The 27,382-nt window shown below is 36.2% G+C and overlaps 2 protein-coding genes and 1 pseudogene across 6 annotated transcripts; 1 reads left to right on the forward strand and 2 right to left on the reverse strand.

Annotated features, from left to right (window-relative positions):
* Positions 1 to 1,141: 1,141 nt before the first annotated feature.
* LOC132031081 (WD repeat-containing protein 26 homolog) lies at positions 1,142 to 10,785 on the forward strand. 5 transcript variants are annotated; one of them, XM_059420938.1, is made up of 5 exons: positions 1,142 to 1,294; positions 5,437 to 6,296; positions 7,541 to 7,642; positions 8,418 to 9,047; positions 10,400 to 10,785. In XM_059420938.1, exons 2-5 carry the CDS (start codon positions 5,538 to 5,540, stop codon positions 10,625 to 10,627), a joined length of 1,719 nt encoding a protein of 572 aa, XP_059276921.1. In that variant the 5' UTR covers positions 1,142 to 1,294; positions 5,437 to 5,537; the 3' UTR covers positions 10,628 to 10,785. The 5 variants fall into 5 exon arrangements, with proteins under 5 accessions (XP_059276921.1, XP_059276924.1, XP_059276920.1 ...); XM_059420941.1 differs by having other exon boundaries at positions 1,151 to 1,298; XM_059420937.1 differs by having other exon boundaries at positions 1,197 to 1,430.
* A 1,912-nt stretch (positions 10,786 to 12,697) lies between these two features.
* On the reverse strand, positions 12,698 to 16,316 carry LOC132029279 (polygalacturonase-like; annotated as a pseudogene).
* Positions 16,317 to 23,072: 6,756 nt separating this feature from the next.
* Positions 23,073 to 26,703, reverse strand: LOC132031083 (polygalacturonase-like). The gene is given in 6 exon segments (XM_059420942.1): positions 23,073 to 23,495; positions 24,343 to 24,371; positions 24,374 to 24,436; positions 24,439 to 24,856; positions 25,440 to 25,739; positions 26,483 to 26,703. Coding segments are annotated over 6 exon segments (1,212 nt in total). The 5' UTR covers positions 26,612 to 26,703; the 3' UTR covers positions 23,073 to 23,222.
* Between the last annotated feature and the right edge of the window lie 679 nt (positions 26,704 to 27,382).

The raw sequence follows: 27,382 nt of genomic DNA on the forward strand, positions 1-27,382 counted from the left end.
ATTTCTATTCGTATAAAAGGGTACTTACTTTGGGGTGAATATTTTAATTTTGTCCCTACTTTTTAATATTTGCGAAATAATTACGGACTAAAATACTCTTAAGTTGACCGAAGAGACGTCGATAAGAGGAATTAACTATTGTTTTAAAATGTATTTTAAAACCGTGACCTGTAAGCAGGGGCAGATCTACTTGGGAGTCAGGGTGTTCGGATTACAGTGTATATGTAGGATTAATTTTCTGTGTTTATGTGCATATATTAACTTTTGAACACCCTCGGCAAAAAATTACAGTGTATATTTAGTTTTTTTTTCTTTTTCCGAACACCCTGAATGAAAATCCTGGATCCGCCACTGCCGGTAAGTCATAACAAACTGATATGCTTCATGATATATTCAATCTAACTATTGTTTCAAAGCTACAAATAAATAAAAGGAAAATATATTTCAAAATTATGACATACAAGTTATGACATTCCAGTGTAACTTTATAATGGATTTAACCTAATTCTCCTATTCGATTACTCACAAAGTATGCAATATTATCATAATTTTAAAGCTTAAACAAGGCAGGAAGAGAAATACAACTCAAAACTAAGTTCACCAAAGCTTACGTCTTCAATTCTCACAATTTGTTCCTCCTTCTTACGCCTTGTTTGGATGGTTGTTACATATTATTCATATTATATACTCTGTTGTGCTGCATTCTAATGTATTGTTTTTGTTGTTACATAATGCCAAGCATAAACAATTTGAAGGATAAACCTATAAAAAGTAGGTTACAGAGTAAAGCTATCATAATAAGACACCGTAAATGATAAAATATGATCATCAGATAATAAGCAAAGATAAAATGAAAAAAAATAATAGGAGGGTAACCAGGGATTAAATCGACCGTTACGTAACGATGAATAACCATACGATCCAATAAAATCAGATTAACAATCAAAACAAACATTGCATTTAAATTAACAACACAACACAATACAATACAACAATTAACAACTATCCCAAGCAAGGTGTTAGATGTTTAACAGAAATCTTCGTGTCAAAGAAATTCAGTATTATGCGTTCCTCTTAAAGGTTGTTTCTTGAACCACGCAATACTATACTTACAAATATTACAACAATATTTTACTACTAATACTTTTTTCATTTTTGATACTTACAAAGCACTATATATAAATACATCACACAAAAAAACTAAAAAAAATAAAAATAAAAATAAAAATACCCCCCTTCTCCACCATTTTTTCTTCACAACAATCAAACCGCCATTAATACAGCTTCCAAAACAGTTAGTAATATTTCTCTAAACTTTTTTTTTTAAATTCTTTTTTTTTTTATCTCCTCTTAAATCCATAGATTTGCTACACTCATCTAATATACAGATTATTATTATATTAAGGTGCCGACAAATAAGAGACAAAAAGGTATTTTTTTTTTAATAATTTCATATTGAGGTTATCCATTACAAATTCAGTTACTTTTAATCTTTTTTTGTATACCCATTTTGATCTTAAGCGTTATTGAAGATTTGACAAGAATCTATTGATATATTTTTGTGGTAAATTTTTTTTTTTTTTTTTTTTTTTTTTTTTTGTGTTTTGTTTTTATTTAAATTGTTTTTGAGTTGGGTTTTGTTTGATTCTTGATTATGGATATTGGTGAGTTAGGTGTAACTGTAAGTAGTTATTTGTTGGATTTATTCATTAGTACTTAATGACTTTTTGTAATTTGGATTATGTGTGATTGTTGTAGTTTGTTTTGAAGAACTTAAGTTAGTAGTTGTTTATGCTAATTTGGAACTTTTAGGAGTTTGTATAGAGTGGATGTGTTTCAAGTTGAATTAGTTGGGTAACAAAAAAATTTATTCATTAATGTCATTTGATATGGGATTGGCCGAGCGTCTATCGGGAACAATCTTTCTACCCCACAAAGGTGGTAGGGGTAAGGTCTCAGATAGATTCTACCCTACCCAGACCCCACTTGTGGATGCACTGGGTATGTTGTTGTTGTATATGGGATTGGATGAAGCGAAATGGATAGAGAGGAGGATTCATAGTGCCGGTCCTTTCTAGTTCTCGATTGAGGCATAATAGTCAATTAGAGTGTTTTATTAGGAGCTGATCTAGAGGCCTGATTATGGGTTCACGTGAACTCAGTAGCTCTTGTTAAGACCTTGTATAAATATTAAAATTCTACTATATATTTATACAGTCAAACCTCATTATAACGGCATTGTTTTTGTCGAATTTTGGTTACTATAAACGAGATGTTGTTATAAAGAACCTATATGATGTAACACAATATGAATCTAAGTTCCAAAGAAAACTTGGCTGTTATAGTGAAATGTTGTTATAGAGAATGACTACTATAGAGAGGTTTGACCTTAATACTAGCTTAAGGTCATTATAGGAACCATAAACTTTAAATCTTGGTTCCGCCTCCAAGCTGATTTACCTTAATGAACTAGAAACTATAATGTGTAGACCTGTTCTGACCATAGATTGCACTAAGTTTGATGAAGTGAACACTTAAGTCTATTGTTGTATTGTTTGGTTAGCTCCTCATCAAATATCTATAGTCGAATCACTAGCCATTGCAGTTGTTGGCGTGGATTATGTTTTTGACCTTCAAATGGAGTGGCATCGGTAGAGGACAAGATGCGGAAGCGAGGCTGAGATGGTTTGGACATGTCCAGAGGAGATGCACTAACGCACCAGCGGAGGTGTGAGAGGTTGGCTATGGACGGTTTCAGGAGAGGTAGAGGTAGGCCGAAGAAGTATCCGGGAGAGGTGATTAGACAGGACATGACGCAGTTTCAGCTTACCGAGAACATGACCTTACTAGGAGGTTACGGAGGACACAAATTAGGGTAGAAGGTTAGTAGGTAGTTGAGCATTGTCCCGCTTGTCCTTTCCTACTAGTAGTCATAGTATTATCTTTGTAGTTTTTGCCCTTCGATTTCTGTTATTATCTGATGTTTCTTCTACTTTACAACAACAACATACCCAGTGAAATCCCATAAAGTGTGGGTTTGGGTAGGGTAGAGTATACACAGACCCTACCCTTACCTTGGGAGGTATAAGCAATACAATAACAGAATTAACCAAAGCGAGTTTCTTCTATTTTGATTTTCGTATTAATTTGTGGTAGCTACTGCTCATTTTTTTTTCAGACTGCTCTATCATGCTTTTATAGTGTTTTGCCTTAGCTTATTCGCTTTCGTTATTCTTTTGTACCGCTTTGAATTTGCTTGTTCTTGTGCTGAGGGTCTACCGGAAACAACCTCTCTACCTCCCAATGTAGGGGTATGGTCTGCGTACACTCTACCCTCTCCAGACCCCACTTGTGGGATTTCACTGGGTATGTAGTTGTTGTTGTTGTATACTAGATGCAACTGGAAATTAGAGGACCATGATTATTGAGAATTTAGTCATTGTTGATCATTGTTGCAAACGTAAATACACACATACAAAAGTGTCGTCTCTAATAATTTCAATTTTTTAAAGAGGCAGTACACACATTTCAACATATTATTGGAGCAAGCAAAGGTCATGGGTTCGAGTCTGACTGGCACTCATAAATAAAACATATTTTACCTGCTTGGCCTAAGGGAAAGAATCATATCTACAAGTGAGGTGACCGGGTTCCAGGCCTTGTTGAAAAAACATTAAAATGTCCTCTCTCTAACATGTTAAGCTTGTAATGACCTAACAAGTTGACAGTGGCTTATGAAGTTTGGATGTTTTCTTTAACTATATTTTTTAGGATAGATAGTTTAACATCTTGGATGGTGTAGCTTAAGCATTCATTAGCCCCTGCTTAGAGGATAGGAAGTGTGGAGGAGATACTGATGACCACACTTGTGTATTTGTATCTAGTTTCTTATTCTGGCTTGGGAGACGGCAATAACTGGGAATACCACCTGTTTAGGTCTGATAACCCAAGGGTGAGGACTTGGTCGAGTAAGAAAAGAATCTATGCATTAAACTTATCTCAAAAAGGGAAAAATATTCTATGTTGACGAACTTAATTAGATTTAAAAAAAAGAAAAAAGAAAAGAGAGTAGAAGTGGGCCTTTCATTTTATGTGGATTTTGGAAGGAAAGAAATATGCAAATTGTTCAACAGTTCGATACTTGTATATGGATCATCTTTTCAATAATGAAACTTGAATGTCCGATTTGGGCTATTTGTTGATTAAGCATTTAATTCAGTCTCCTCCCACCCTCTTTCTTTCTCCCGTCTCGCCCTCATAGGTGTTTGAATACAATATTTTAACCTTGGTTACCGGTTCCATTTCTCTTGTTATTGCTTTATACACAGCTCATACGCTATTGACATTCAATTTTGACTTAAGCATGAAGAACCATTCTGTATAAGAAACAATTGCTGGTATGTCACACGGTCATGAAAAGTTGTTTGGTCTTATAACGGCATTTTATTTAGTAAATCTCCTTAATTGCAAACTTATGTGGGGTAGGCGATGGTTGGGAGGCTCTTTGCTATTTGTAACTGGCAGCATTGGATTGTTTTGAGCTATGTTACTCGGACTCTTCAAAATGCTTTGCGCACCTGTGTCGACACGACATGGGTGTGAGATCCAACACCTGACTTGCTCACCTTATCTTGGGTGCTTTGACTACATATATGACTGAGAACTATAGCTTCATTTTTTCTTTGTTGATTCATAACCTTATCATTAAATAAAATGCGCTTTACAGCAACTTGGGTATTTGGTTTGGTTGTTGGGTTTATGTCATATATATAGTTATATAAAGTATGAGAAATTCTTTGAGCTGAGGGTCTCTCAGAAACAACCTCTCTACCTTCTTAAGGTAGAGGTAAGGTCTGCGTACAATCTACCCTCCCCAGACCCTACTCGTGGGATTACACTGGGTATGTTGTTGTTGTTGTTGTTGTAAAGTATGAGAATGTTTTGCTATTACACGAGATATTTTATGAATAAAATATTAGGTGTTTATAAAGAATTGTTTTGTAGCTACAATTAATCGAGATATATACTTTATATGTTGTAATATACATTTATTGGCTGTATCCCCTTACCCATATCCGCAGTCGAATCGATATCCCTAAATCCTAAAATTTATGCGATGAAGAATCCAACCTTTAGATCCGCGCCCCGTATCAGGTACCCGTACACGTGTCCTTAGGTTTTGAGAGTGCATACAAAAATGTTTAGTATATAATAGATTGAAAGATGATGTGAATATGAGATGTTTTAAAACCTACGCTCTTGTTAATGCAGTTTGTGTCTTTCTCCTCTACTTCTCCGCCCCCGTCTCCCTCTCCCTCTGTATTTCATTTTTCATATCTTGGATTCATTTAAGCAAGTAATCCTCTACTTTAAGTTTTTTCTTGTTATGCTTTTCCAACTTTATTGATTGTATGTTCTTTCCTTTTCTGGTGTTAGGCAGGTAGTCGTGTTTTTCCTTTGAAGGATTGAGATCACGATTTCAACTCCCAGATCCGTTTATGCACCTGCTGTTATATATGGACTGAGACATATATTTCATGGGAGGCGCAGAGGATGATGAACCACTCTCAAAACGTGTGAAAATATCATTTGGAGAATCAGCAGATCGTTCGAACGGCACACTTTTTAGGGATCCTGCAAGTTGCTCGATGGTTCGTCCTCTGGAAATTCAAGGGGACGATGAGATTGTTGGTACAAAAGGAGTTGTCAAGAAAGCCGAATTTGTTCGGATCATAGCCGAGGCATTAAATTCTCTTGGTTATACGAAGACGGGGGCGTATCTAGAGGAAGAGTCGGGGATACCTTTGCATCCCTCTCCAGTAAATTTATTCATGCAGCAAATCCTTGACGGGAAATGGGATGAAAGTGTAGCCACATTGCATCAAATCAGTCTCGTGGATGAAAAAATTGTGAAGTTGGCATCTTTTGTGATACTGGAGCAAAAATTCTTTGAACTGTTAGAGAGGGGAAAAATCACGCATGCTTTGAAGACATTGAGGACTGAGATTGCACCTCTTTGCATAAATAACGATAGAGTCCGCGAGCTTTCATTATGCATTATATCACCTTCACAACAGGTTGTGAAAATAAAATCAAGGACAAAGCTACTAGAAGAAATGCAAAGACTGCTCCCCCCTTCAGTCATGATTCCTGAAAAAAGATTGATCCATCTTGTTGAACAGGCCCTTCAATTGCAACTAGAATCTTGTATGTATCACAACTCATTAGCCACTGAAATGTCATTGCTCACTGATCACGAGTGTGGAATAGATCAGATTCCATCTCGAACTTTGCAGGTTAGATCACATTTGACTCTTCATGCTTTTTTAACCTGCAAGCACTATCATTTCAGGATGGGCTTTTTTCATTTTTGGCCTGTCAGCCGAAATTAATTACGGGCGCTAGCCAAAATATACAAAACATATACAGTGATTATGTATATTATATGTATATTTATACTTAATATACAAAATCTATACATTTGTTGGCTATTTTGTATATTAGATCACTGTAAGGCATTGGACTGGTAATTATTTCTTTCAGGATTGGTTGTCAGGTAATTGCGTTATTAATCACCTAGTAACTTGTTCCATCTGTGTTTAAGTTTATATCAGTGGGTGTGAGGTGATGTGTTGATCAAGTTCCAAGTTTGTGCTTTCTATTGTGTAAAATTTTGATTTATTCCATATTTAATTATGCTGTCATTCTGTCAATAATGTTTGCCTATTTTCTTATATCAGCAAGTACAAGTATGTGTATAAGGCTATTACTGTGGTGCTCCAGTTCAAGCATGTATTATAAAATTTTAAAACAAGTTAAAAGGATAGTAACATACATAAATTGAAATGGAGGGAGTGTTCAATTTTTTAGCACTTTCAGAATCATGAGTATAAGGTTTGAAGATCTTCAAATTTTATCGTGATATAAGGCTTAGTTTAGGATTGAGATTGTTGTAACAATTTGGGATAATAAGGTTCTAGGATCTTCGAAATTGAATTGGAATACTGACATGCTTCTTCCTCTTATTCCCTTCTTGCTTCTCTCTATTTTCCATTAAGTTTTTTTTTTTTTTTTTTTTTTTTTTGTCCTCTACCTAGTCCAATATCCACTTTATTGTTCTTACCCTTCTTTCTGTCAATTTGCATCCATCTTTTAGACGTTCTAGATTTGAAGGCCTGCGAGAGTAGATTATTGATTCTTCCATAGATATCAAAAAGAAAGTATGCACATGTATTTCCTAGAGAATGATGCAGAAAAGTTTGTCAAATGTGACGACTTGGTTTGAGTTTTTCTAGTAATGTCCTTGTATAGAGCTTGATTGCATATATTCCTCATATGGAGGGTTTTCCTTCTTTTAACAATGATATAATTTACTTGACTATGATTGGTAGAAGGGCTTAGACTAATTTTTTTTCTCCTGAGAATGAAGGGGTTTAGATCAATTATTAAAAGTTAAAAGTAAAAGAAAAAAGAGAAGGGTTCACTGATCACGCTGGGCTCTAATCGTTTCTTCCTTGCTTGCATGCTTGCAATTGGCCAGATATTACAAGAACACAAAGATGAAGTCTGGTTTTTGCAGTTCTCTCATAATGGGAAGTACTTAGCCTCATCATCTGCCGATTGTTCGGTTATTATATGGGAGGTAAGTTTAAGTGCTCTTAAATATTGCTCGATAGATTTTTGCTTTATCAAAAGTCCTCTTGACTATTGCTTGTTCTACCCTCTATTAATTTTAACTAAAAATATCACTTTTTTTTGTTGAATTTCTTCTCTCACTTCATTCTTATTTTATGTATCCCACAATACCATTTTAACAATGGTGTACGATGTGCAACATTCATCCTCCGACCTTTAGAATCCTATTATAGGTGTATAGGATTCTCTACCTTCACAAGGTAGGGGTAAGGTCTGCCTACACACCACCCTCCCCAGCCTCCACTTGTGGGATTATACTGGATATGTTGTTGTTGTTATGATTTTTGGCAAAAGATCTAAAATAGATGAGTTTTCTGGTTCTTTTTCCCGAGGGAGGTAGTTCAGAGAACATGGGAAAAGTGAGCTGTTATTGTTGAAAATCTGATTTTTTATGATAGGATTAATTGAAGATTTAAGTTCACCTATATAGGATATTAATCCTATATAGGTGTATAGGATTCTCTACCTTCACAAGGTAGGGGTAAGGTCTGCCTACACACCACCCTCCCCAGCCTCCACTTGTGGGATTATACTGGATATGTTGTTGTTGTTATGATTTTTGGCAAAAGATCTAAAATAGATGAGTTTTCTGGTTCTTTTTCCCGACGGAGGTAGTTCAGAGAACATGGGAAAAGTGAGCTGTTATTGTTGAAAATCTGATTTTTTATGATAGGATTAAATGAAGATTTAAGTTCACCTCTCAATTATTTGCCCTTTTGCAGATGAAGTTGGATGGGAGGTTCTGCCTGAAGCACCGATTTTCTGGTCACGAGAAGCCTGTGTCATATATCTCATGGGGCCCAGATGACAATCAGCTTCTCACTTGTGGAGAAGAGGAGGTTGTTAGACGGTGGGATGTGAGCTCCGGTGAATGTATACATACTTACATGAAACATGGTCTTGGTTTGACCTCCTGTGGATGGGCTCCAGATGGCAAAAGGATATTTTGTGGTGTTACTGACAAAAGCATTAGCATGTGGGATCTTGCAGGGAAAGAGCTGGATTGTTGGAAAGGCCATCGGATTAGTAGAATAGCAGATTTGGAGATAACAAGGGATGGGAAACACATGGTCTCTGTTTGTAAAGATAATATGATACTATTATTTGGATTGGAATCAAAAGAAAAGCGAATAATTCAGGAGGACAAAGCAATAACTTCATTTGTATTGTCCGCAGACAGTAGATATATATTGATAAGTCTTTGGAACGAAGAAATACATCTTTGGAGTATAGAGGGGAGTATAAGACTTATAGCCATATATAAAGGGCATAAACGAGAACGCTTTGTCGTACGGTCTTGCTTTGGTGGAATAGATCAATCTTTCATTGCCAGTGGGAGTGAGAATTCACAGGTACTTGACCAAATCTTTTTGTTATTATGATTTGTATGCCTATTTTCATATTCAAGCAATTTGACAATTCTACTCGGATGGTTTACGTCTTTTGACCACGAATGCATCTTTTTCATGACCACATATTATTCTCTTTTTGTAATGGAAGTTTTATATTGGTGGTACACATGAGCTGCCTGGTTAGCAACACAAAACCTGAAAACTGAAAATTGGCATCAGATGTAAACATATACCAGTAAAAAGTTTTTCTATTCCTTTCCTGATTACTGGGCAGAGATCACAGAAATACTTAGTGATATACTGGATCTTGTACTAATACAGTTACTACCCTCTTTCCTATTCTTTCTTTCAATGCTATCGCTTGTTTGGTTCTTACTTATTTGCATCAGCAAAGAGATGTAGGACACCCTAATTCTTCTATGTGAATTAGCTTCTCCCGGTTGTAGACGGTTCAGCCATACCTGGTGCCAGGGGCGGAGCTAGGTAGGCACCAGGGGGTTCATCTGAACCCCTTCGGCGAAAATCACATTATATATAAAAGGTTAAAATTATTTTTATGTGTATATAGTAGATGTTGAACCCCCTTGACTTCTTCGTGTATTTACGTCTTCATATTTTTGAACCCCCTTGGTGAAAATTCTGGTTCCGCCACTGCCTGGTGCCATGAAATGATTGAGAACTATTAGGGGTGGCAAAATTAACCCATGAAAACATGATCCGCCCAACCCATTCAAGTTTGGACGGGTTATTGACCTGTCCATTTATTAGCTCAGCCCATCTAAAAATTGGGCTGATAGCTAACCCACATTGAATTGATATGTAGCCCAAATTGACCCATAAAAACCTTGTAAGAATATTTTCAAAAAGTTATTTTTTTAGTTTGATATGTTATATATAGCTATAATAAAGAAAAAAATATTATAAAAGAACAAACAAAGAAATTAAAAGCTTAATAAGAATTGGGCGGGTTGAGTTATGACATGTTTTTTTAGCCCATTTTAGCCCAAGTGATGACCCGTTCATTAATCAACTTAACACATTTTAACCCGTTCAAATCCAGCCCAGCCGCCATTTGACACCCATAAGAACTGTGATGGGTCGAAATGAATCTTGCTAGCGATTTGTTATTTGGGCACCAACTCCAAGTTCTTTTTCTTTTTTTCTTTTTTTTTCTTTTTTGAACAATCAAAAGTAAGGTCGTTCTGGCCTGTCTTCTGCTCCCAAAGATGACAATGTCCTGCTTTTATTTCTTTCTTTGTGTGCTTTGACATCTTTATTATCCTGGAGAGAGTATTTGCTCAGTGTTTTATCCCAGATAGAGAATTTGATCTTGATCTCATACCATATTTCAGGTATATATATGGCACAAATGCTCATCACAAGTCATTGTGGAGTTGGCTGGACATTCTGGGACTGTCAACTGTGTTAGTTGGAACCCAGCAAATCCTCATATGCTCGCATCAGCAAGCGATGATCGTACTATTCGCATATGGGGCTTGGCTGGTGGAAACATGAAGCACAATGGCAATGCAACTGGAACTGTTAGTAATGGTGTGCACTACTGCAATGGCGGATCGTGAAGTCTCGGAGGTGAATGGGCGAGTGAAACATTACAAGATTTCTTTCATTGACCATTCGCTTTCTATGTACATTCGTTTACATCATCAAGCTTAACATTTTCGATAAACAAGAACATGCATATTGCATTCAGTCCGGCAATAAATCATGAACTTCTCCATCTCAGTTTCTATATTTTTTTGGTTGATTTCTTGTGGGTTATGAATCTTTGATATTCAACTGATCAAGAAAGTAGATATTAGCCCAGAATTTCAAAAGGCCAACTTTTGATCTCCAAAACTTTGAGTGAGAGACTCATCTTTTGGCCCATGGGGAAATGGGAGAACTATGAGGTTTTCTCACTTACTGATAAGCAAGTTCTCACATTGTTTTTGTGTTATAGTTCATAATGGTGTGAAAAATGGTATTTCTAGTATTTTTAGATGGTTTCATTATGGCTTTGTTTGGTAGGATCACTGGCTGGGATAAGAAAAATCTTCTTTTCTTGGAGAAAAGTGATCTGTTCATTGTATATCTTCAGTCATTTGCTCTGCCTGCTATTGACTTGGGTTTTAACCTAATTCAAGTCGAAGAAACTTATTCAGTAGTCACCGTTAACAGTTGTTTTGTCCTTGAATCTTTGCTGTTGCTCTTTTTTTGGGGGCTTGGAGCTTAGCCCATTCATTATTTTACCGCTTGCATTTTAGCAGAGCAGTTTCTTCATAGAGTAGACCAAAACAGGGCGGTTACCACTTGTAGTCTTCTTCATCGACTAGGCTAGGCCATGATTTTAACGGGAGTCCCAACTAGGCTAGGTCGGGACAGAGAGAGAGAGAGAGAGAGAGATCCCCTATTCTTTGAGATTTTGCTTGTGACGGTAGGATTAGATATAGGCAATCAAGGCAAGTCGAACATAATTAGTCTTAGGGTAAAATAGATTGACCTAGCTAATCGCTTGATGACTCGGTGGAGAAAGGGAACAGAGAGTTGCTCCCATAAACAAATGAATTAGACTTCTAGTCCTGATCGAACCAGAGATTGCGACATCTCAATCTTATAGGCGAAAAGGGTCTGAAGTTTGTGCTGAAAACACTAACACTGAACGTGTTTTTTATATTTACACTATCAATGTAATTTGACATGTTATACCAAGTTACTCTGTTTTCCTCTTTGTCAGATTATATTTGTTAGAAACTGATAGTTGTTTTTGCAGAAAACATAACCTGATGTAGACAAATATTATACACTGTTAGTAGGCAAAACTTATTTTATTAACATTACCTTGCTCCATCAGGACTCCAAACATCTCACTTTGTGGGGTTGTAGACAATTCAATTGAGCACCACATGTTTGGTTTCTCAAAACTGCATACATTAATTTGAGTCAAACCTCTTTACAATAATCTTAAGCAAGATTGAAAGAGCTACCCAGTGCTCTCCACAAATTTCCTTGCACCTTTGAACCATCTCCTGTCACCAGCTTGTCATAGTTTAGCATGTGTGAGTCCTTTTCCTGATGTTACTAAAGTACATGTGGATTAAATATGTCATGTCATACTCAAGGGCGGAGCTAAAAACATATGTATGGGTTCGCCAAACCCAATAATTTTAGTTCAAATCTTATATTCTATTAAGATTTCACTATATTCTACTGACATCTGATGTTGCTATACAATTTCGAATTCATAAAGTTCAAATTCTAACTTTGCCTCTTGTCAGACTACCTCTACCATAGTATAGTACTACTATTATGGGAAGAATCAAATTGTTTTTTAATTATAAATGTTTAGATGTAGATATATACAATAATTTTTTTTTTTTTTACTTTTTGTTATACGTATATCATGAGTTCGAACTATGTCACTGTTGGAATTTGGTATATAAGCGAGAGCATGTTAGAGGGGCAGGTCCAAGCTCCTTCGGGTTTCAAACTTGCATGCACAATTGGAGTTGGGCTGGCTAACTCACCAGAGATTTCTCGAATATAAATAAAATAATTTCAATGCTTTTTAACTTTAAAAAAAGTAAAATTTGGGTATGTGAGAAAATGTGTAAATGGGAACTGTAAATATGGGTAAAAGACAATGGGGCAGATCTCGGGAGGTAGAGAGGTTGAGAATTTCTTATTCAAATTGTAAGTATTTTTTTTTTTACATCTTTTTATGGTCATCTTGTAAACATCCTAAATTAAAGTGGCAGAAAGAAAATGAACAAAATTAGGGAAGTAACTAAGAATTAATTAATTAATTAAGAAGACGAAGAAGCAGCAGGAGTAGCAGCAGGGGAAGCAGCAGCAGTGCAAACTTGTGGATTTTGCTTTCCTTTTAAACTTGGCTTAATATTCTCACAACTTGATTTTGCTGGACCTTCTTTTCCACTGTATGTGATATCAATGTCTCCAACTTCAACACCTTCACATGGAGTACCTTTACTGCAAAGAAGTGATACTGCATCTTGAGTTCTTGATGTTCCCTTTATGTTTTGGAAAGTCACTTTGCTGATCTTCACTTGTGAAGGCAACTGCAAAAAAATAAAATAATAACAATGAGGAAATCGTGGTGCAACTACAGAAATTGTTGGCATGTGACTAGGAAGCCAGAATGCAAGCCATGAAAACAGTCTTTTGTAAAATGCAAGTAAGAATGTGCACAACAGATTCAACGCGGTTCTGTTCTTTCCTAAATCCGTGCATAGTGGCCTTTTGAACTTTAGACCAATGGTCTAATTTTGACAAGAAAAAAAAAAAAACAATGAAGAAATCTTGGTAAAACGATAGAAATTGTTGGCGTGCGACCAGGGGGCTTAGGATGCAAGCCATGAAATTAGTCTTTTGTAAAGATGCAAGTAAGAGTGTACACAATAGATTCAATGTGGTTATGTCCCTTCCCAAACCCGTGCATAGTGGGTGACTACCTTTCAACTTTAGAGTAATGGTCTAATTTTGAAAATAGTGGTTAAATTCTAAATAACAGGCTACAGATGTGGTTATCTTCCAAATTATCTAGGTAAAACACTTCCTAGTAAAAAATTTTCTATTCTCAGCACACGAACCATAGACTTATGATTAAGATAGTAAATACTCCAACCATGTGTGTGCAATAGACTCAATGTGAATCTGTCCTTTCTCAAACCAGTGCATAGTAGGTGGCCACTTTTTGAACTTTAGACCAATGGTCTAATTTTGAGAAAGTGGCCAATTTTAAAATACAAGCCAACATAAGTGGTTGTTTTTGCAACCTATTTTGATAATGCGCTTTCTGCCAAGAGGTTCTCTATTCTTAGTGCTCGAACAAGGGGACTCTGATTAGTAACGTAAGGATCCTAACCACCTCGACAGAATGATAATTATAAGTGCGTGATACTTACATCTTTGTTGCATTTGCCATACCGGGCAATAAACTTGATCAATGACAACAAATGGTTGCTAACATTTTGCACAATGATATCCTCAAAGTGAATATCGCAGACAACACCAAAGGAGAAGTGTGCCATGTCTTAATCCTAACACCATTGTCGGCTAACGAAAGTGCAATTCTTAACAAAAACACCAACAACTCAAGCTTTTCATCGGATTTCCACCAAGGCTACCAACACTAATACCATGACCAGTGTCCACAAGTGACCTTAGTGATGTAAAGTTGTTCCGTTTCATCGCCAATGGAAATGCAATCGTCTCCGGTAGCAAAACTGGAGTCTGTAACATTCACAGAGCTCGACCTTGAGATGTGGATGCCATCAGTGTTGGGCTTCTAGCGGAGCACCGACGTTGAAGTGGAGGAACGTTAAGTTCTTGCATTGATTCACGTTCACGTGGAATGATTTGCCGTCCAAAGGTAGTTACGTCCTTGATTATGGAATTTGTGAGGGAGTTGAAGCTCAAGTTCTACACCATGCAAAAGTAAGAGAAAAATAAAAAAAATTCATAGAGTTAGTATAATTAATCAACGGATTTTGGTCATGGCATAACTATAGTATGTTTAGTCAAGTTTCTCAAAACTATTAATTAATGTTTTTTTCCTCCCTAAAAAATGTAGTTATATTGGAGAATTATGGTGTTTGGCTAACTTTTCAAGAAAAAAGTAAGTGGTTTTGAGTAATAAGAAATTCTATATCTGATAAAAGGAAAAAGATGAAAAAATTATATTTTTCTTAGGTAGAAGTAGAAAATCGAAGTTTTATTTTTTATTTTTTTTAACAGAAGAAAATACCCTTAAAAAATAATTATATTATTTAAAAACTATCAACAGTGTGGAAAACAATAATATCATGCTTGGCCGCACAGACCAAATGCAAACGGTTTCTTAATACTAGTAAAAGCATTTCTCAATCAATTCGATCAAATACAAATAGTTACTTTTCTCAAATACTTTTCCTGAATCTCATTTGATCGTAAACTTTTGAAAATCGACAGATTTTGAAAGTTTGACCAAACAGAAACGTCTCAGAATAATATTAGTGGACTTACATTGGGAAGCTTGTTGCACTTTTTGGACTCCTTGCATTCCCATGCAGCTTTACCTTGACCATCAAGGATCCCACCACCTGACATGGTGAATCCATCAAGTTTGTTGACGGTCAACCATTCACCGCTTCTTGAGTTGGTTAGGATGCGAAGGAGCTTTCAAAGTGGCTTGGATTTGAAGTTCAATTGGGCCTTTACATGGGCCTTCTAGTTTCACTTGGTTCATTTGGAATGTTCCCTTTGGGATCACAATGGTGCTTGGGCTTGTAGATTGACATGCCTCTTGAAAAGCTTTCAGAACGGCCTAAACAATAACCAAATTTTACATCAACAAAATAGAAAAAAAAAGATTTATATAAAGAAAATAGAGAAGAGAAAGAATATATTGCAGTTTGTTTTGAAGATATGTAAGGTGCTTTTTGTTTTCTTATAACATTTATGTCTGGTCAGCTTATGTGTATTTTTGGTTATTTCATACAGCTGTCGAATATCTCTTTCATCCAAGACTTAATCATATTGAAAGAAATCAACTAGTGTTTTTTCTATGTGTTGGTTTGGATGTAAACCTGGCTTCATGATTTCTGATTTGAATGTAATCTCGATCTTCATTATTTTTCACTCATTTCATTAATCACTAGGTCTTATGACCGACTCAAGTATATTTCCAAGGGGGTTCAAAAAATACAAGAATATTGCATCAGGGATCTGAGCCTATGACCTAAAGCAAATTTTAAACCCCCTTTGCCACTACACTAAATTCTTTTTATACATGTCAATGGCATTCAACAAATCATATGTATGCAAATGATTTCATTTTCGTCCTATTTGTGCTATATAGTTTTTGAATGAATGAGATTCAATTTAATTTCCTTGCGTATTCCTAGCTCCGCCCTTGGCTAAGCCACACCATTTGGTGCAATAAGGCTTTTATAAAATGTGAAATTGTATTTTACTATTTTCTTGGATGAAAGTAGGTATAGAATAGGTTAGAATGTATCAACCAGATAATGAGGGGGGAAAAGCATGACTTACCTCACTAATATCAGCATTGCTATTGGCACCATACTTTGTTATATCAAAAGTTGCATTTTGAGATTCCCCAAGGTGTGCTAGAAATAACACCACCAATGCAAAATGCACCAACTTGAATTTCAAATCCATCTTTTCTAACCCCTCCAACCTCTTTTTTTTTTTTTTTTGGTTGAAGTTTTTGGGGTAGTAATTCAATGTCTTCTATGAAATGTAAAGAGAACAATGTTGAAGCCCTTTTATAGTGTAAATTGAAACTTTCCACTTATTTTAAACCGTAGATTGAGTTGCGGAGAAGGTGTTGGGAATTAGTTTTTCATGGTAGCTAGTTCTTTTTTTCTTATGTTTTTTAAATGATTTATGTTTCCACCTATAAATTTTCTTGTTTTACTTGGTCTAGAAGTGCGGTGGAAATCAAATTCTCGCAAATTTTAGGGTGTGAACATTATTCGAGAGATATTTTGCAAACTCCTTTAATTTTAACACGATATAAGTTTCCCATAAATATGGTCTCTTCAGTCCAGCGGGAACATAAGCAAACATCCATCTATTGACATAGACATGACGTGTGGCTCCAGAATTGATTAACCATTCCTTGGATTTCCCACCTAAGCTGCATTAGGAGAGCATAATGCACAAGCCAATTTTGTCAATCCTTGTGAGATTTTTGGAGTTTCTTCAACCAGATTGTTTGCTTGACCTTTCTTGTCCTTCTTTAGGGCATGGCAGTCCACAAACTTATTATATCCACTCTCTTCACAGTTGTAACAATTGCTCGTGAATTCTTTATTGAAAATCTTACGAAAAATATTTGATCACGAAGATTATTGTGAATTTTTGAAAGCTTGAGGCGCGTCAAAAGACACCATCCTTAAGGATATTTCACCCGGTGTAGGTGTATCCTTCATAATTCAATAAGTTCTTCTAGTATAAAACTAGGAGCATCGAAACGAACAAACATTAAATAAAAGAAAACCCAGCACACTAATAGAATCTGAGAGAAGGAATTTCTCTACATCTTATTCATTCACCAAGGAATTGGACAAGTATATATAGATAAAAGAAGACAACATGAGAATGACTTATGGTGATGGTGAATGTTCCAACCGTTGGCAATAAAGAATAGTAAATGCTAATTGAATGACAAAGGGTTTGTTACAAAGGCCTTATGAGAACGTTAGAGCTATACACAATAAATATGAATTGAAATTATTATGGCTTATTAATGGTCTGTTACCATTATCAGAAGCTAATAATGTTAGAGATATTATATTGTTTTTTCCAAGACTTCTTGTTTGGACCATTCTATTGTCCAGAGCATCGCAGCCACAAATTTCTTCAAGTCGGCGTCTTCAGTTTTATTTTTCTTTTCAAGTGCATTCCATGATTCTTTCGAAGTGCCAACATTATTGTAGACGTTGTACAAGTCGTCCTCCAACCCACTGAGGATGTTGTTCTTACACAAAATATTAGCGTGCTTCCACGCCGCTGGAATGCCCTCCTTAATGAACTTTTGCAGGCTCAAAGAAGTCACACTGCTAAAAAAGGGCTTTTCCCGAGAGATACAAATCGACGGACGATAACCAACGAGGAGTATCGGAAAGCTTATCTATTTTAAAAAAATAATAATTTTTGAATAAAAACCAATAGACATCCGTCGGTTGTTTTTTAGCACAATTGGGCAGAATATTATTTCCGAGAGACACCGTTTGTATATTAGTCGGAGTGTTTTGCGCCAAAATAATTATACAGAAATTGGTGGAAGCAATCAGTTTAATAATAAAAATAAATAAAAAGTATTTTCCTAAGACCAACCGTGTCCCTCGGTTTTTTCAATCAAATACCGGTCAACTCATTAAATGAAAACCGATTGACTGACTGCGTTTGTCGATTTTATGTTAATACAAATCTGGGCAGATGTAATGATTGAAATTGTGTTTGAAGCTTTGGTAGGTTGTGTATACCTATTTGGGATCCTTCTCGGGATGGTCGGGTGAAAGTCTGAGGGCTCGATGTGTTTTGACACCACGGGTTGTGAACTAAAATTATAGATTTTTTGTGTTGGTTTCCTTTACGCGTTCGTGAGCCAGGGAGTTGTGACCACGAATGTCAGATTCATTGGTCACCACGAATCGAAGGGATTTTAGTTTCCAAAATCAGAGTAAAAAGCCACGAGGGCTTTAGTCTCCACAAACCAAAAGTAAAATGAATACAAGAAATAGTAAAGTAATTAAATTTCTCAATCTTGTTATCTTTCTGTATTCGAAACAAGTAAAAAGATAAACAGGAACATAACATTAATTAAACGAAAATGAACTTCCGAGCCCACAGATTGCACTGTGTGTACTTAAGGAATGTAATCCCCTCACTATTGCCTAATGTTGCGTCCAAACGCACACGCAAGTATACGTAGTCGTACAAGTAATATACTGATTTTAGAAATCGGATGTCGAACCCACAGGGAGTTATGATTAACCGTCAACTAAATTAAGCTATCCAAATTATCTATATAAGAGATGAAATTCGAAGATTGTGATTATAAACTAATTGAAGATAAAAGAGACAAATAGTGAACTTCAACAAAGAATGAGCGGGTTTTTATATTATCAATGAGACGAATGTTCCAGGGTTGCGGTTGGTTCACCAATCCGGTTGAGTTTTCGAACTATTTCCCTTTAATCCGAATTGTCAACGATTGCTAATTTACCGGATTATTAACTCTCGTAGTATTCTCCCGAACTACTACTCGCCTATTCAAAATAGTTCGCTGCCTATATTCCTATGGAATTGACTTGTTAAGAACGCAATTCGTTTATGGTATTTAATTGAACGCGGCGCCTAGGTATATTCCTATCCTAGCCACAAATCCTAGCCCAACTGTAGGGATAATCAGATCACGCCCTCTTTAATCCTTCTCTAATCTAACAACATCTTTCCCAAGCATGTATATTAGATAGTCGATAGAACCTAACTGTTGGCCAAACAATCAAGCAATTATGAACAGAATTAAAGAAGCAATCAAACTCAACAACTCATATTAAGATAAGAAATAATCACCAAACATCAATAATCATGGTTTACCACAACCCTAGAACGAGAAGTTTAGCTCCACATAGACATGGAGGAAAAGCAACAAATCATTCAAAGAAAATATATAAACTAGTAATAGGGAGAAGAAAAGATAAAACCCAATAATCTCCGGCCTCCACGGCGGCTCCTACTCTCTCTAGGTCAAAAGTCCCCTATTCTAATGTAAAAACGGCTATTTATAAGCTAGGGCAAATATGAGATAAGTGGGCCCAATCCCGATCAACTTAGGAGAACTGACGCCTCTTGTGCTTTGGTCATGCATCGCATGGCCATCGCATGACTATGTCTGTGCATCCGCTGTGCTCCGCACAGCCAATGCATAACAGGTCTGAGAATCAGAAAGGGGTATTTTGTGCGCTGGGTGTGCGACGCACAGCCAATGCATGAGACCCTTCAGTGGTTGTATTTTGCCTTCAAGTGTTGCAACCTCCTTCCGCTCACTCGTCCAACCCGCACTGCCTCAGAATCAGCCAGAATTGCTCGGATTACCCTTCATTGGTCCTTGTTGTACCCAAAAGACTTCAACGTGACCTTCTTTTCTTTTTCCTCTTCTTCAATTTTGCTCCAAATCTCTTCATCTTCACACTGTAGCATTTTCAACTTAAACCACCTTCATTCCACAATAAAGCACAAATTAGTCCCATATCACATATTTAATAGATGTTAGGTGTATTTAATGCATTAGCTCTAAAATACAGTATAAGTATGGGTAAAAGATGGCGGAAAAGTGTATAAATACACCTAACATCACCTAACATTGGATTATTTTCTCCCAAAGTAGCGATTAACGACTGCGACGCGAGCGCTTGCCATCTTCCCAGCTCTTTAAGCTAGAGTTTAAGTGCTTTTTTATGTATATCCAATAAATTTCTTTCCCTCTTCAATTTGGGACAAAAGTCCCAATATTTCCTATTCCTAACCTAAACCAGAAGTCATGGAATCAAATTCCATTGGCACAAAAAAAATAAACCAACAATGAGTCGGTTTATTTATTAGTGAGTAAATGTAGTTGTTGACTTGGACAGTCACATGTGCATTTTACTTGATTTGACATGCTTATAAGCTCACACTTTTTCCATCAAATTTATTCTCTGATTAACAAATCATAAATTTAGTGATTTAAATTTTACTTACAAAATTAGTTTAATGAGTTCAGTAAGAAAAATCAAAAGTTCGATGATCATATGAAAAATTAACTGGCACTTAGATAAAACTTAACGACGACATATTAAACTAATTGCTAGCGATTTTTTATTTGGGCACCAACTCCAAGTTCCTTTTCTTTCCCCCTTTTTTTTTGAACAATCAAAAGTAAGGTCGTTCTGGCCTGTCTTCTGCTCCCAAAGATGACAATGTCCAGCTTTTATTTCTTTGTTTGTGTGCTTTGACAGCTTTATTATCCTGGAGAGAGTATTTTCTCAGTGTTATATCCCAGAGAGGATTTGACCCTGATCTCGTACCATGTTTCGGGTATATATATGGCACAAATGCTCATCACAAGTTATTGTGGAGTTGGCTGGATATTCTGGGACTGTCAACTGTGTTAGTTGGAACCCAGCAAATCCTCATATGCTCGCATCAGCAAGCGATGATCGTACTATCCGCATATGGGGCTTGGCTAGTGGAAACATGAAGCACAATGGCAATGCAACTGGAACGGTTAGTAATGGTGTGTACTACTGCAATGGCGGATCGTGAAGTCTCGGAGGTGAATGGGCGAGTGAAACATTACAAGATTTCTTTCATTGACCACTTGCTTTCTATGTACATTTGTTTAAATCATCAAGCTTAACATTTTCGATAAACAAGAACATGCATATTGCACTCAGTCCGGCAATAAATCATGAACTTCTCCATCTCAGTTTCTATAATTTTTTGGTTGATTTCTTGTGGGTTATGAATGTTTGATATTTAACTGATCAAGAAAGTAGACTCATCTTTTGCATATTGCGCAGAGTTTCAAAAGGCGAACTTACTGATAAGCAAGTTCTCACACTGTTTTTGTGTTATACTTACTAATTGTGTGCAAAAATGGCATTTCTAGTTTTTTTTTTTTTTAGATGGTTTCATTGTGGTTTTGTTTGGTAGGATCACTGGATGGGATAAGTAAAATCTTCTTTTCTTGGAGAAAAGTGATCTGCTTCAATCATTTGCTCTGCCTGCTATTGACTTGGGTTTTAATCTAATTCAAGTCGAAGAAACTTATTCAGTGGTCACCGTTAAGAGTTCTTTTTTCCTCGAACCTTTGCTGTTGCCTTTTTTTTTCCCTGGGGGGGGGGGGAGTGGTCAGAGCTTAGCTCATTCATTATTTTACTGCTTGCATCTTAGCAGAACAGTTACTTCATAGAGTAGACCAAAACAGGGTGGTTACCACTTGTAGGCTAGGCCATGATTTTACCGAGTGTCCCAACTAGGCTAGGTTGGGACAGAGTTGGGGATGAGAGAGAGAGAGAGATTCCCTATTCTTTGAGATTTTTCTTGCGAAGGTAGCATTAGCTAGGTAATCAAGGCAAGTCGAATAGAGTCAATCCTCGAGTGAAGATCATCGGATGGAAAAATAGATTGACCTAGCTAATCGCTTGATGCCTCGGAGGAGAATGGGAACAGAGAGTTGCTCCCATAAACAAACGAATTAGACTTCTGGTCCTGATCGAACTAGAGATTGCGATAACTCAATCTTATAGGTGACAGAGAGTCTGAAGTTTGTGCCAAAAAAAAACAACACTGAACGTGTTTTTTATATGTACACTATGTTCTACTAAGTTACTCAATTTTCCTCGTCAGATTATATTTGTTATAAACTGTTAGTTGTTTCTGCAGAAAACATAACTTGATTCACACAAATAGTATACACGGTCAATAGGCAAAATTTATTTTATTAACATTACCTTGCTCCATCAAGACTCCAATTAAACATCTCACTGTGTGGGTTTGTGTACAATTCAATTCAGCACCTCATATTTGTTTTCTTTAACTAACATACATTTTGACTAAAAACTTTTTACAATAATCTTAAGCAAGATGAAAGAGCTAGCAGTGGTCTCCACAATTTCTTTTTGCACCTTTGAACCATTTCGTCATAGTTTAGCATGTCAAAGTCATTTTCCTCATGTTACTAAAAGTACATGTGGATTAAATGTCATGTCATACTCAGGGGTGGAGCTAAAAACATATGTATGGGTTCGGCCAAACCCAATAATTTTAGTTCAATATATTCTATCAAGAGTTCACTAAATGTATATAAAAATTAAAATTTAGAATCCAGTTACTGACATGTGATGTTGCTACAGAATTTCAAATTCATAATGTTCAAATTGTAACTTCGCCTCTCGGCATACTAGCTCTACCATAGAATAGTACTACTATTATGGGAAGAATCAAATCGATTTTTTAATTATAAATGTTTAGATATATACAATTTTTTTGTTTTTTTGTTTTCCCCCCGTGGCTTTTAATTTGTCGCACGTATATCATGAGTCCGAATTATGTCACTGCTGAAATTTGGTTTTAAGCGAGAGCAAGTTAGAGGGGCAGGTCCATGCTCCTTTTTTTTTGGTTTGGTTTCTCATCCGGTGTCCGATACCTGCATTGGAGCCCAACTATTCTGGATTCGCGCTGCATAGGGCCAATTCGGGAAAAGCGCTCCATAACAAAGATTTTTCCATACCCAGAGCTGGTCCATGCTCCTTCTAGTTTCAACCTTGCTTGCACAATTGGAGTTGGGCCGGCTAACTCACCAGATATTTCTCAACTATGCATAAAATATTTTAAATATTTTAACTATTAAAAAAAGTAAAATTTGGGTACGTGAGAAAAGGTGTAAATGGGAAATATCTGTTTGGATCACTTCTGTTTAATTGAATACGGGTAAAGAAAACGGAGCAGATCTTGGGAGGTAGAGAGGTTGAGAATTTCTTATTCAAATTGTAAATTTTTGTTACATTTTTTTATGGTCATCTTGTAAACATCCTAAATAAAAGTTGAAGAAAACAAAATGAACAAAATTAGGGAATTAACTAAGAATTATTAGCTAATTAATTAAGAAGACGAAGAAGCAGCAGGAGCAGCAGCAGGGGAAGCAGCAGCAGTGCAAACTTGTGGATTTTGCTTTCCTTTTAAACTTGGCTTAATATTTTCACAACTTGATTTTGCTGGACCTTCTTTTCCACTGTATGTGATGTCAATGTCACCAACTTCAACACCCTCACATGGAGTACCTTTACTGCAAAGAAGTGATACTGCATCTTGAGTTCTTGATGTACCCTTTATGTTTTGGAAAGTCACTTTGCTGATCTTCACTTGTGAAGGCAACTGCAAAAAAAAAAAAATAATAACAATGAGGAAATCATGGTGCAACGATAGAAATTGTTGGCATGCGACTAGGAAGCCAGGATGCAAGCCATGAAAACAGTCTTTTGTAAAAATGCAAGTAAGAATGTGCACAACAGATTCAATGCGGTTCTGTTCTTTCCTAAACCCGTGCATAGTGGCCTTTTGAACTTCAGACCAATGGTCTAATTTTGAAAAAAAAAAAAAAAGCAATGACGAAATCTTAGTACAACAATAGAAATTGTTGGCATGTGACCAGGAGGCTTAGGATGCAAGCCATGAAATTAGTCTTTTGTAAAGATGCAAGTAAGACTGTATACAATAGATTCAATGTGGTTATGTCCCTTCCCAAACCCGTGTATAGTGCGTGACTACTTTTCAACTTTAGACTAATGGTCTAGTTTTGAAAATAGTGGCTAACTTCTAAATACCAGGCTACAGATGTGGTTATCTTGCAAATTATCCAGGTAAAACACTTCCTAGCAAGAGGTTTTCTATTCTCAGCGCACGAACCATAGACTTATGATTAAGATAGTAAATACTCCAACCATGTTGTGTGCAATAGGCTCAATGTGGTTCTATCCTTTCTCAAACCCGTGCACAGTAGGTGGCCGTTTTTTGAATATTAGACCAATGGTCAAATTTTGAGAAAGCGGTCAATTTTAAAATACAAGCCAATAGAAGTGGTTGTTTTTGCAAATTATTCTGATAATGCGCTTTCTGCCAAGATGTTCTCTATTCTTAGTGCTCGAACCAGGGAACTCTGATTAGTAACATAAGAATCCCAACCACCTCAATAGAATGATAATTATAAGTGCGTGATACTTACATCTTTGTTGCATTTGCCAGCTGGGCAAGAACTTGATCAATGACAACAGGGTTGCTAACATTTTGCACAATGATATCCTCAAAGTGAATATCGAGACAACACCAGGGTGAGAAGCAGGCCATGTCTTAATCCTAACACCATTGTCAGTGCTAATGAAAGTGCAATTCTTAACAAAAACACCAACAACTGGCTTTTCATCAGGATTTCCACCAAGGCTACCAACACTAATACCATGACCAGGTCCACAAGTGACCTTAGTGATGTAAAGTTGTTCCGTTTCATCACCAATGGAAATGCAATCATCTCCGGTAGCAAAACTGGAGTCTGTAACATTCACAGAGCTCGACCTCGAGATGTGGATGCCATCAGTGTTGGGGCTTCCAGCTGGAGCACTGACGTTGAAGTGGAGGAACGTTAAGTTCTTGCATTGATTCACGTTCACGTGGAATGATTTGCTGTCCATTGTAGTTATGTCCTTGATTATGGAATTTGTGAGGGAGTTGAAGCTCAAGTTCTAAACCATGCAAAAGTAATAGAAAAAGAAAAAAAATCATAGAGTTAGTAGAATTAATCAACGGATTTTAGTCATGGGATAACTATACTATGTTTAGTCAAGTTTCTCGAAACTATTAATTAATATTTTTTTTCTCCCTGAAAATTGTAGTAGTTATATTGGAGGATTATGGTTGTTGGCTAAGTTTTCAAGAAAAAAAGTAAATGGTTTTGAGTAATAAGAAATTGTATATCTGATAAAAGGAAAAAGATGAAAAAAGTATATTTTCCTTAAGCAGAAGTTGAAAACAGAAGTTTTATTTTTATTTTTTAATTGACGAAAATACCCTTACAAAATAATTATATTATTTAAAAACTATCAACAGTGTGGAAAAAAATAATATCATGCTTTGCCGCACAGACCAAATACAAACGGTTTCTCTAATACTAGTAAAAGCATTTCTCAATAAATTCGATCAAATACAAATAGTTACTTTTCTCAAATACTTTTCCTGAATCTCATTTAGTCGTAAACTTTTCAAAATCAACAGATTTTAAAAGTTTGACCAAACAGAAACGTCGGAGAATAATATTAATGGACTTACATTGGGAAGCTTGTTGCACTTTTTGGACTCCTTGCATTCCCATGCAGCTTTACCTTGACCATCAAGGATCCCACCACCAGACATGGTGAATCCATCAAGTTTGTTGACAGTCAACCATTCACCGGTCTTGAGTTGGTTAGGATCTGAAGGAGCTTTCAAAGTGGCTTGGATTTGAAGTTCAATTGGGCCTTTGCATGGGCCTTCTAGTTTCACTTGGTTCATTTGGAATGTTCCCTTTGGGATCACAATGGTGCTTGGGCTTGTAGATTGACATGCCTCTTGAAAAGCTTTCAGAACGGCCTAAACAATAGCCAAATTTTACATCAACAAAATAGAAAAGAAAAAAAAAAGAAAAAGAAAGATTTATATATAGAAAATAGAGAAAAGAAAGAATATATTGCAGTTTGTTTTGAAGTTATGTAAGGTGCTTTTTGTTTTCTTGTAACACTTATGTCCGGTCAGCTTATGTGTATTTTTGGTTATTTCATACAGGTATCGAATAACTCTTTCATTCAAGACTTAGACATATTTAAAGAAATCAGTTAGTGTTTTTTTATGTGTTGGTTTGGATGTAAACCTGGCTTCATGATTTCTGATTTGAATGTAATCCCGATCTTCAATAATTTTCACTCACTTCATTAACCACTAGGTCTTATGACCGACTCAAGTATATTTACAAGGGGGTTCAAAAAATACAAGAATATTACATCTGGGATCTGAACCTATGACCTAAAGCAAATTTTAAACCCCCTTTGCCATTACACTAAATTCTTTTTATACGTGTAAATGGCATTCAACAAATCATACGCATGCAAAAGAATTCATTTTCGTCCTATTTGTGCTACATAATTTTTGAACGAATGAGATTCAATTGAATTTCCTTGCGTATTCCTAGCTCCGCCCTTGGCTAGGCCACACCATTTGGTGCAATAAGGTTTTTATAAAATGTGAAATTGGATTTTACTATTTTCTTGGATGAAAGTAGGTACATAATAGGTTAGAGTGTATCAACCAGAGAATGAGGGGGGAAAAGCGTGACTTACCTCACTAATATCAGCATTGCTATTGGCACCATACTTTGTTATATCAAAAGTTGCATTTTGAGATTCCCCAAGGTGTGCTAGAAATAACACCACCAATGCAAAATGCACCAACTTGAATTTCAAATCCATCTTTTCAAACCCCTCCAACCTCTTTTTTTTTTTTTTTTTTTTCTTTTTTTGAAGTTTTTGGGGTAGTAATTCAATGTCTTCTATGAAATGTAAAGAGAACAATGTTGAAGCCCTTTTATAGTGTAAGGAAATTGGCAAAATTGAAACTTTCCACTTATTTTAAACCATAGATTGAGTTGCGGAGAAGACGTTGGGAATTAGTTTTTCATGGTAGCTAGTTTTTTTTTTTGTTTTTTTTAAATGATTTATGTTTCCACCTATAAATTTTCTTGTTTTACTTGGTCTAGACGTGCGGTAGAAATCAAATTCTCGCAAATTTTAGGGCGTGAACATTATTCAGAGATATTTTGCAAACTCCTTTAATTGTAGAGAAAAGACATCATTTCCCCCCTGAACTTGGCACGAAAACTCACTTTAGCAACTAAACTTAACTTCTAATTATATACCCCCTTAAAGAACATAGGTTTCAATTATTCCTACCCCCCCCCCCCCCCGAAAAAATAATACCACTCTCACAATGTGAGGTGTATTACACTCGCGCCACGTCATTGCCATGTCAAAAATTACCAACCCTTCATTTTTTGTTTTCTTTTATTATTTTTTCTCTTTCTTCTTCTTTCTCCCTTTTCTCTTTCTTCTTCTTTCTCCTCATCCTCACCACACTTGTAGCAACCACCACCACCACCGCCGCCGCCACCACGACCTCCACCATCACCATAACCACCGCCTCCTTAAATCAACCCAACTGAAAAATCCCATCTTTGTCACCTT

Source organism: Lycium ferocissimum, chromosome 9, assembly GCF_029784015.1.
Source record: "Lycium ferocissimum isolate CSIRO_LF1 chromosome 9, AGI_CSIRO_Lferr_CH_V1, whole genome shotgun sequence".
Taxonomy (NCBI): Eukaryota; Viridiplantae; Streptophyta; class Magnoliopsida; order Solanales; family Solanaceae; genus Lycium; species Lycium ferocissimum.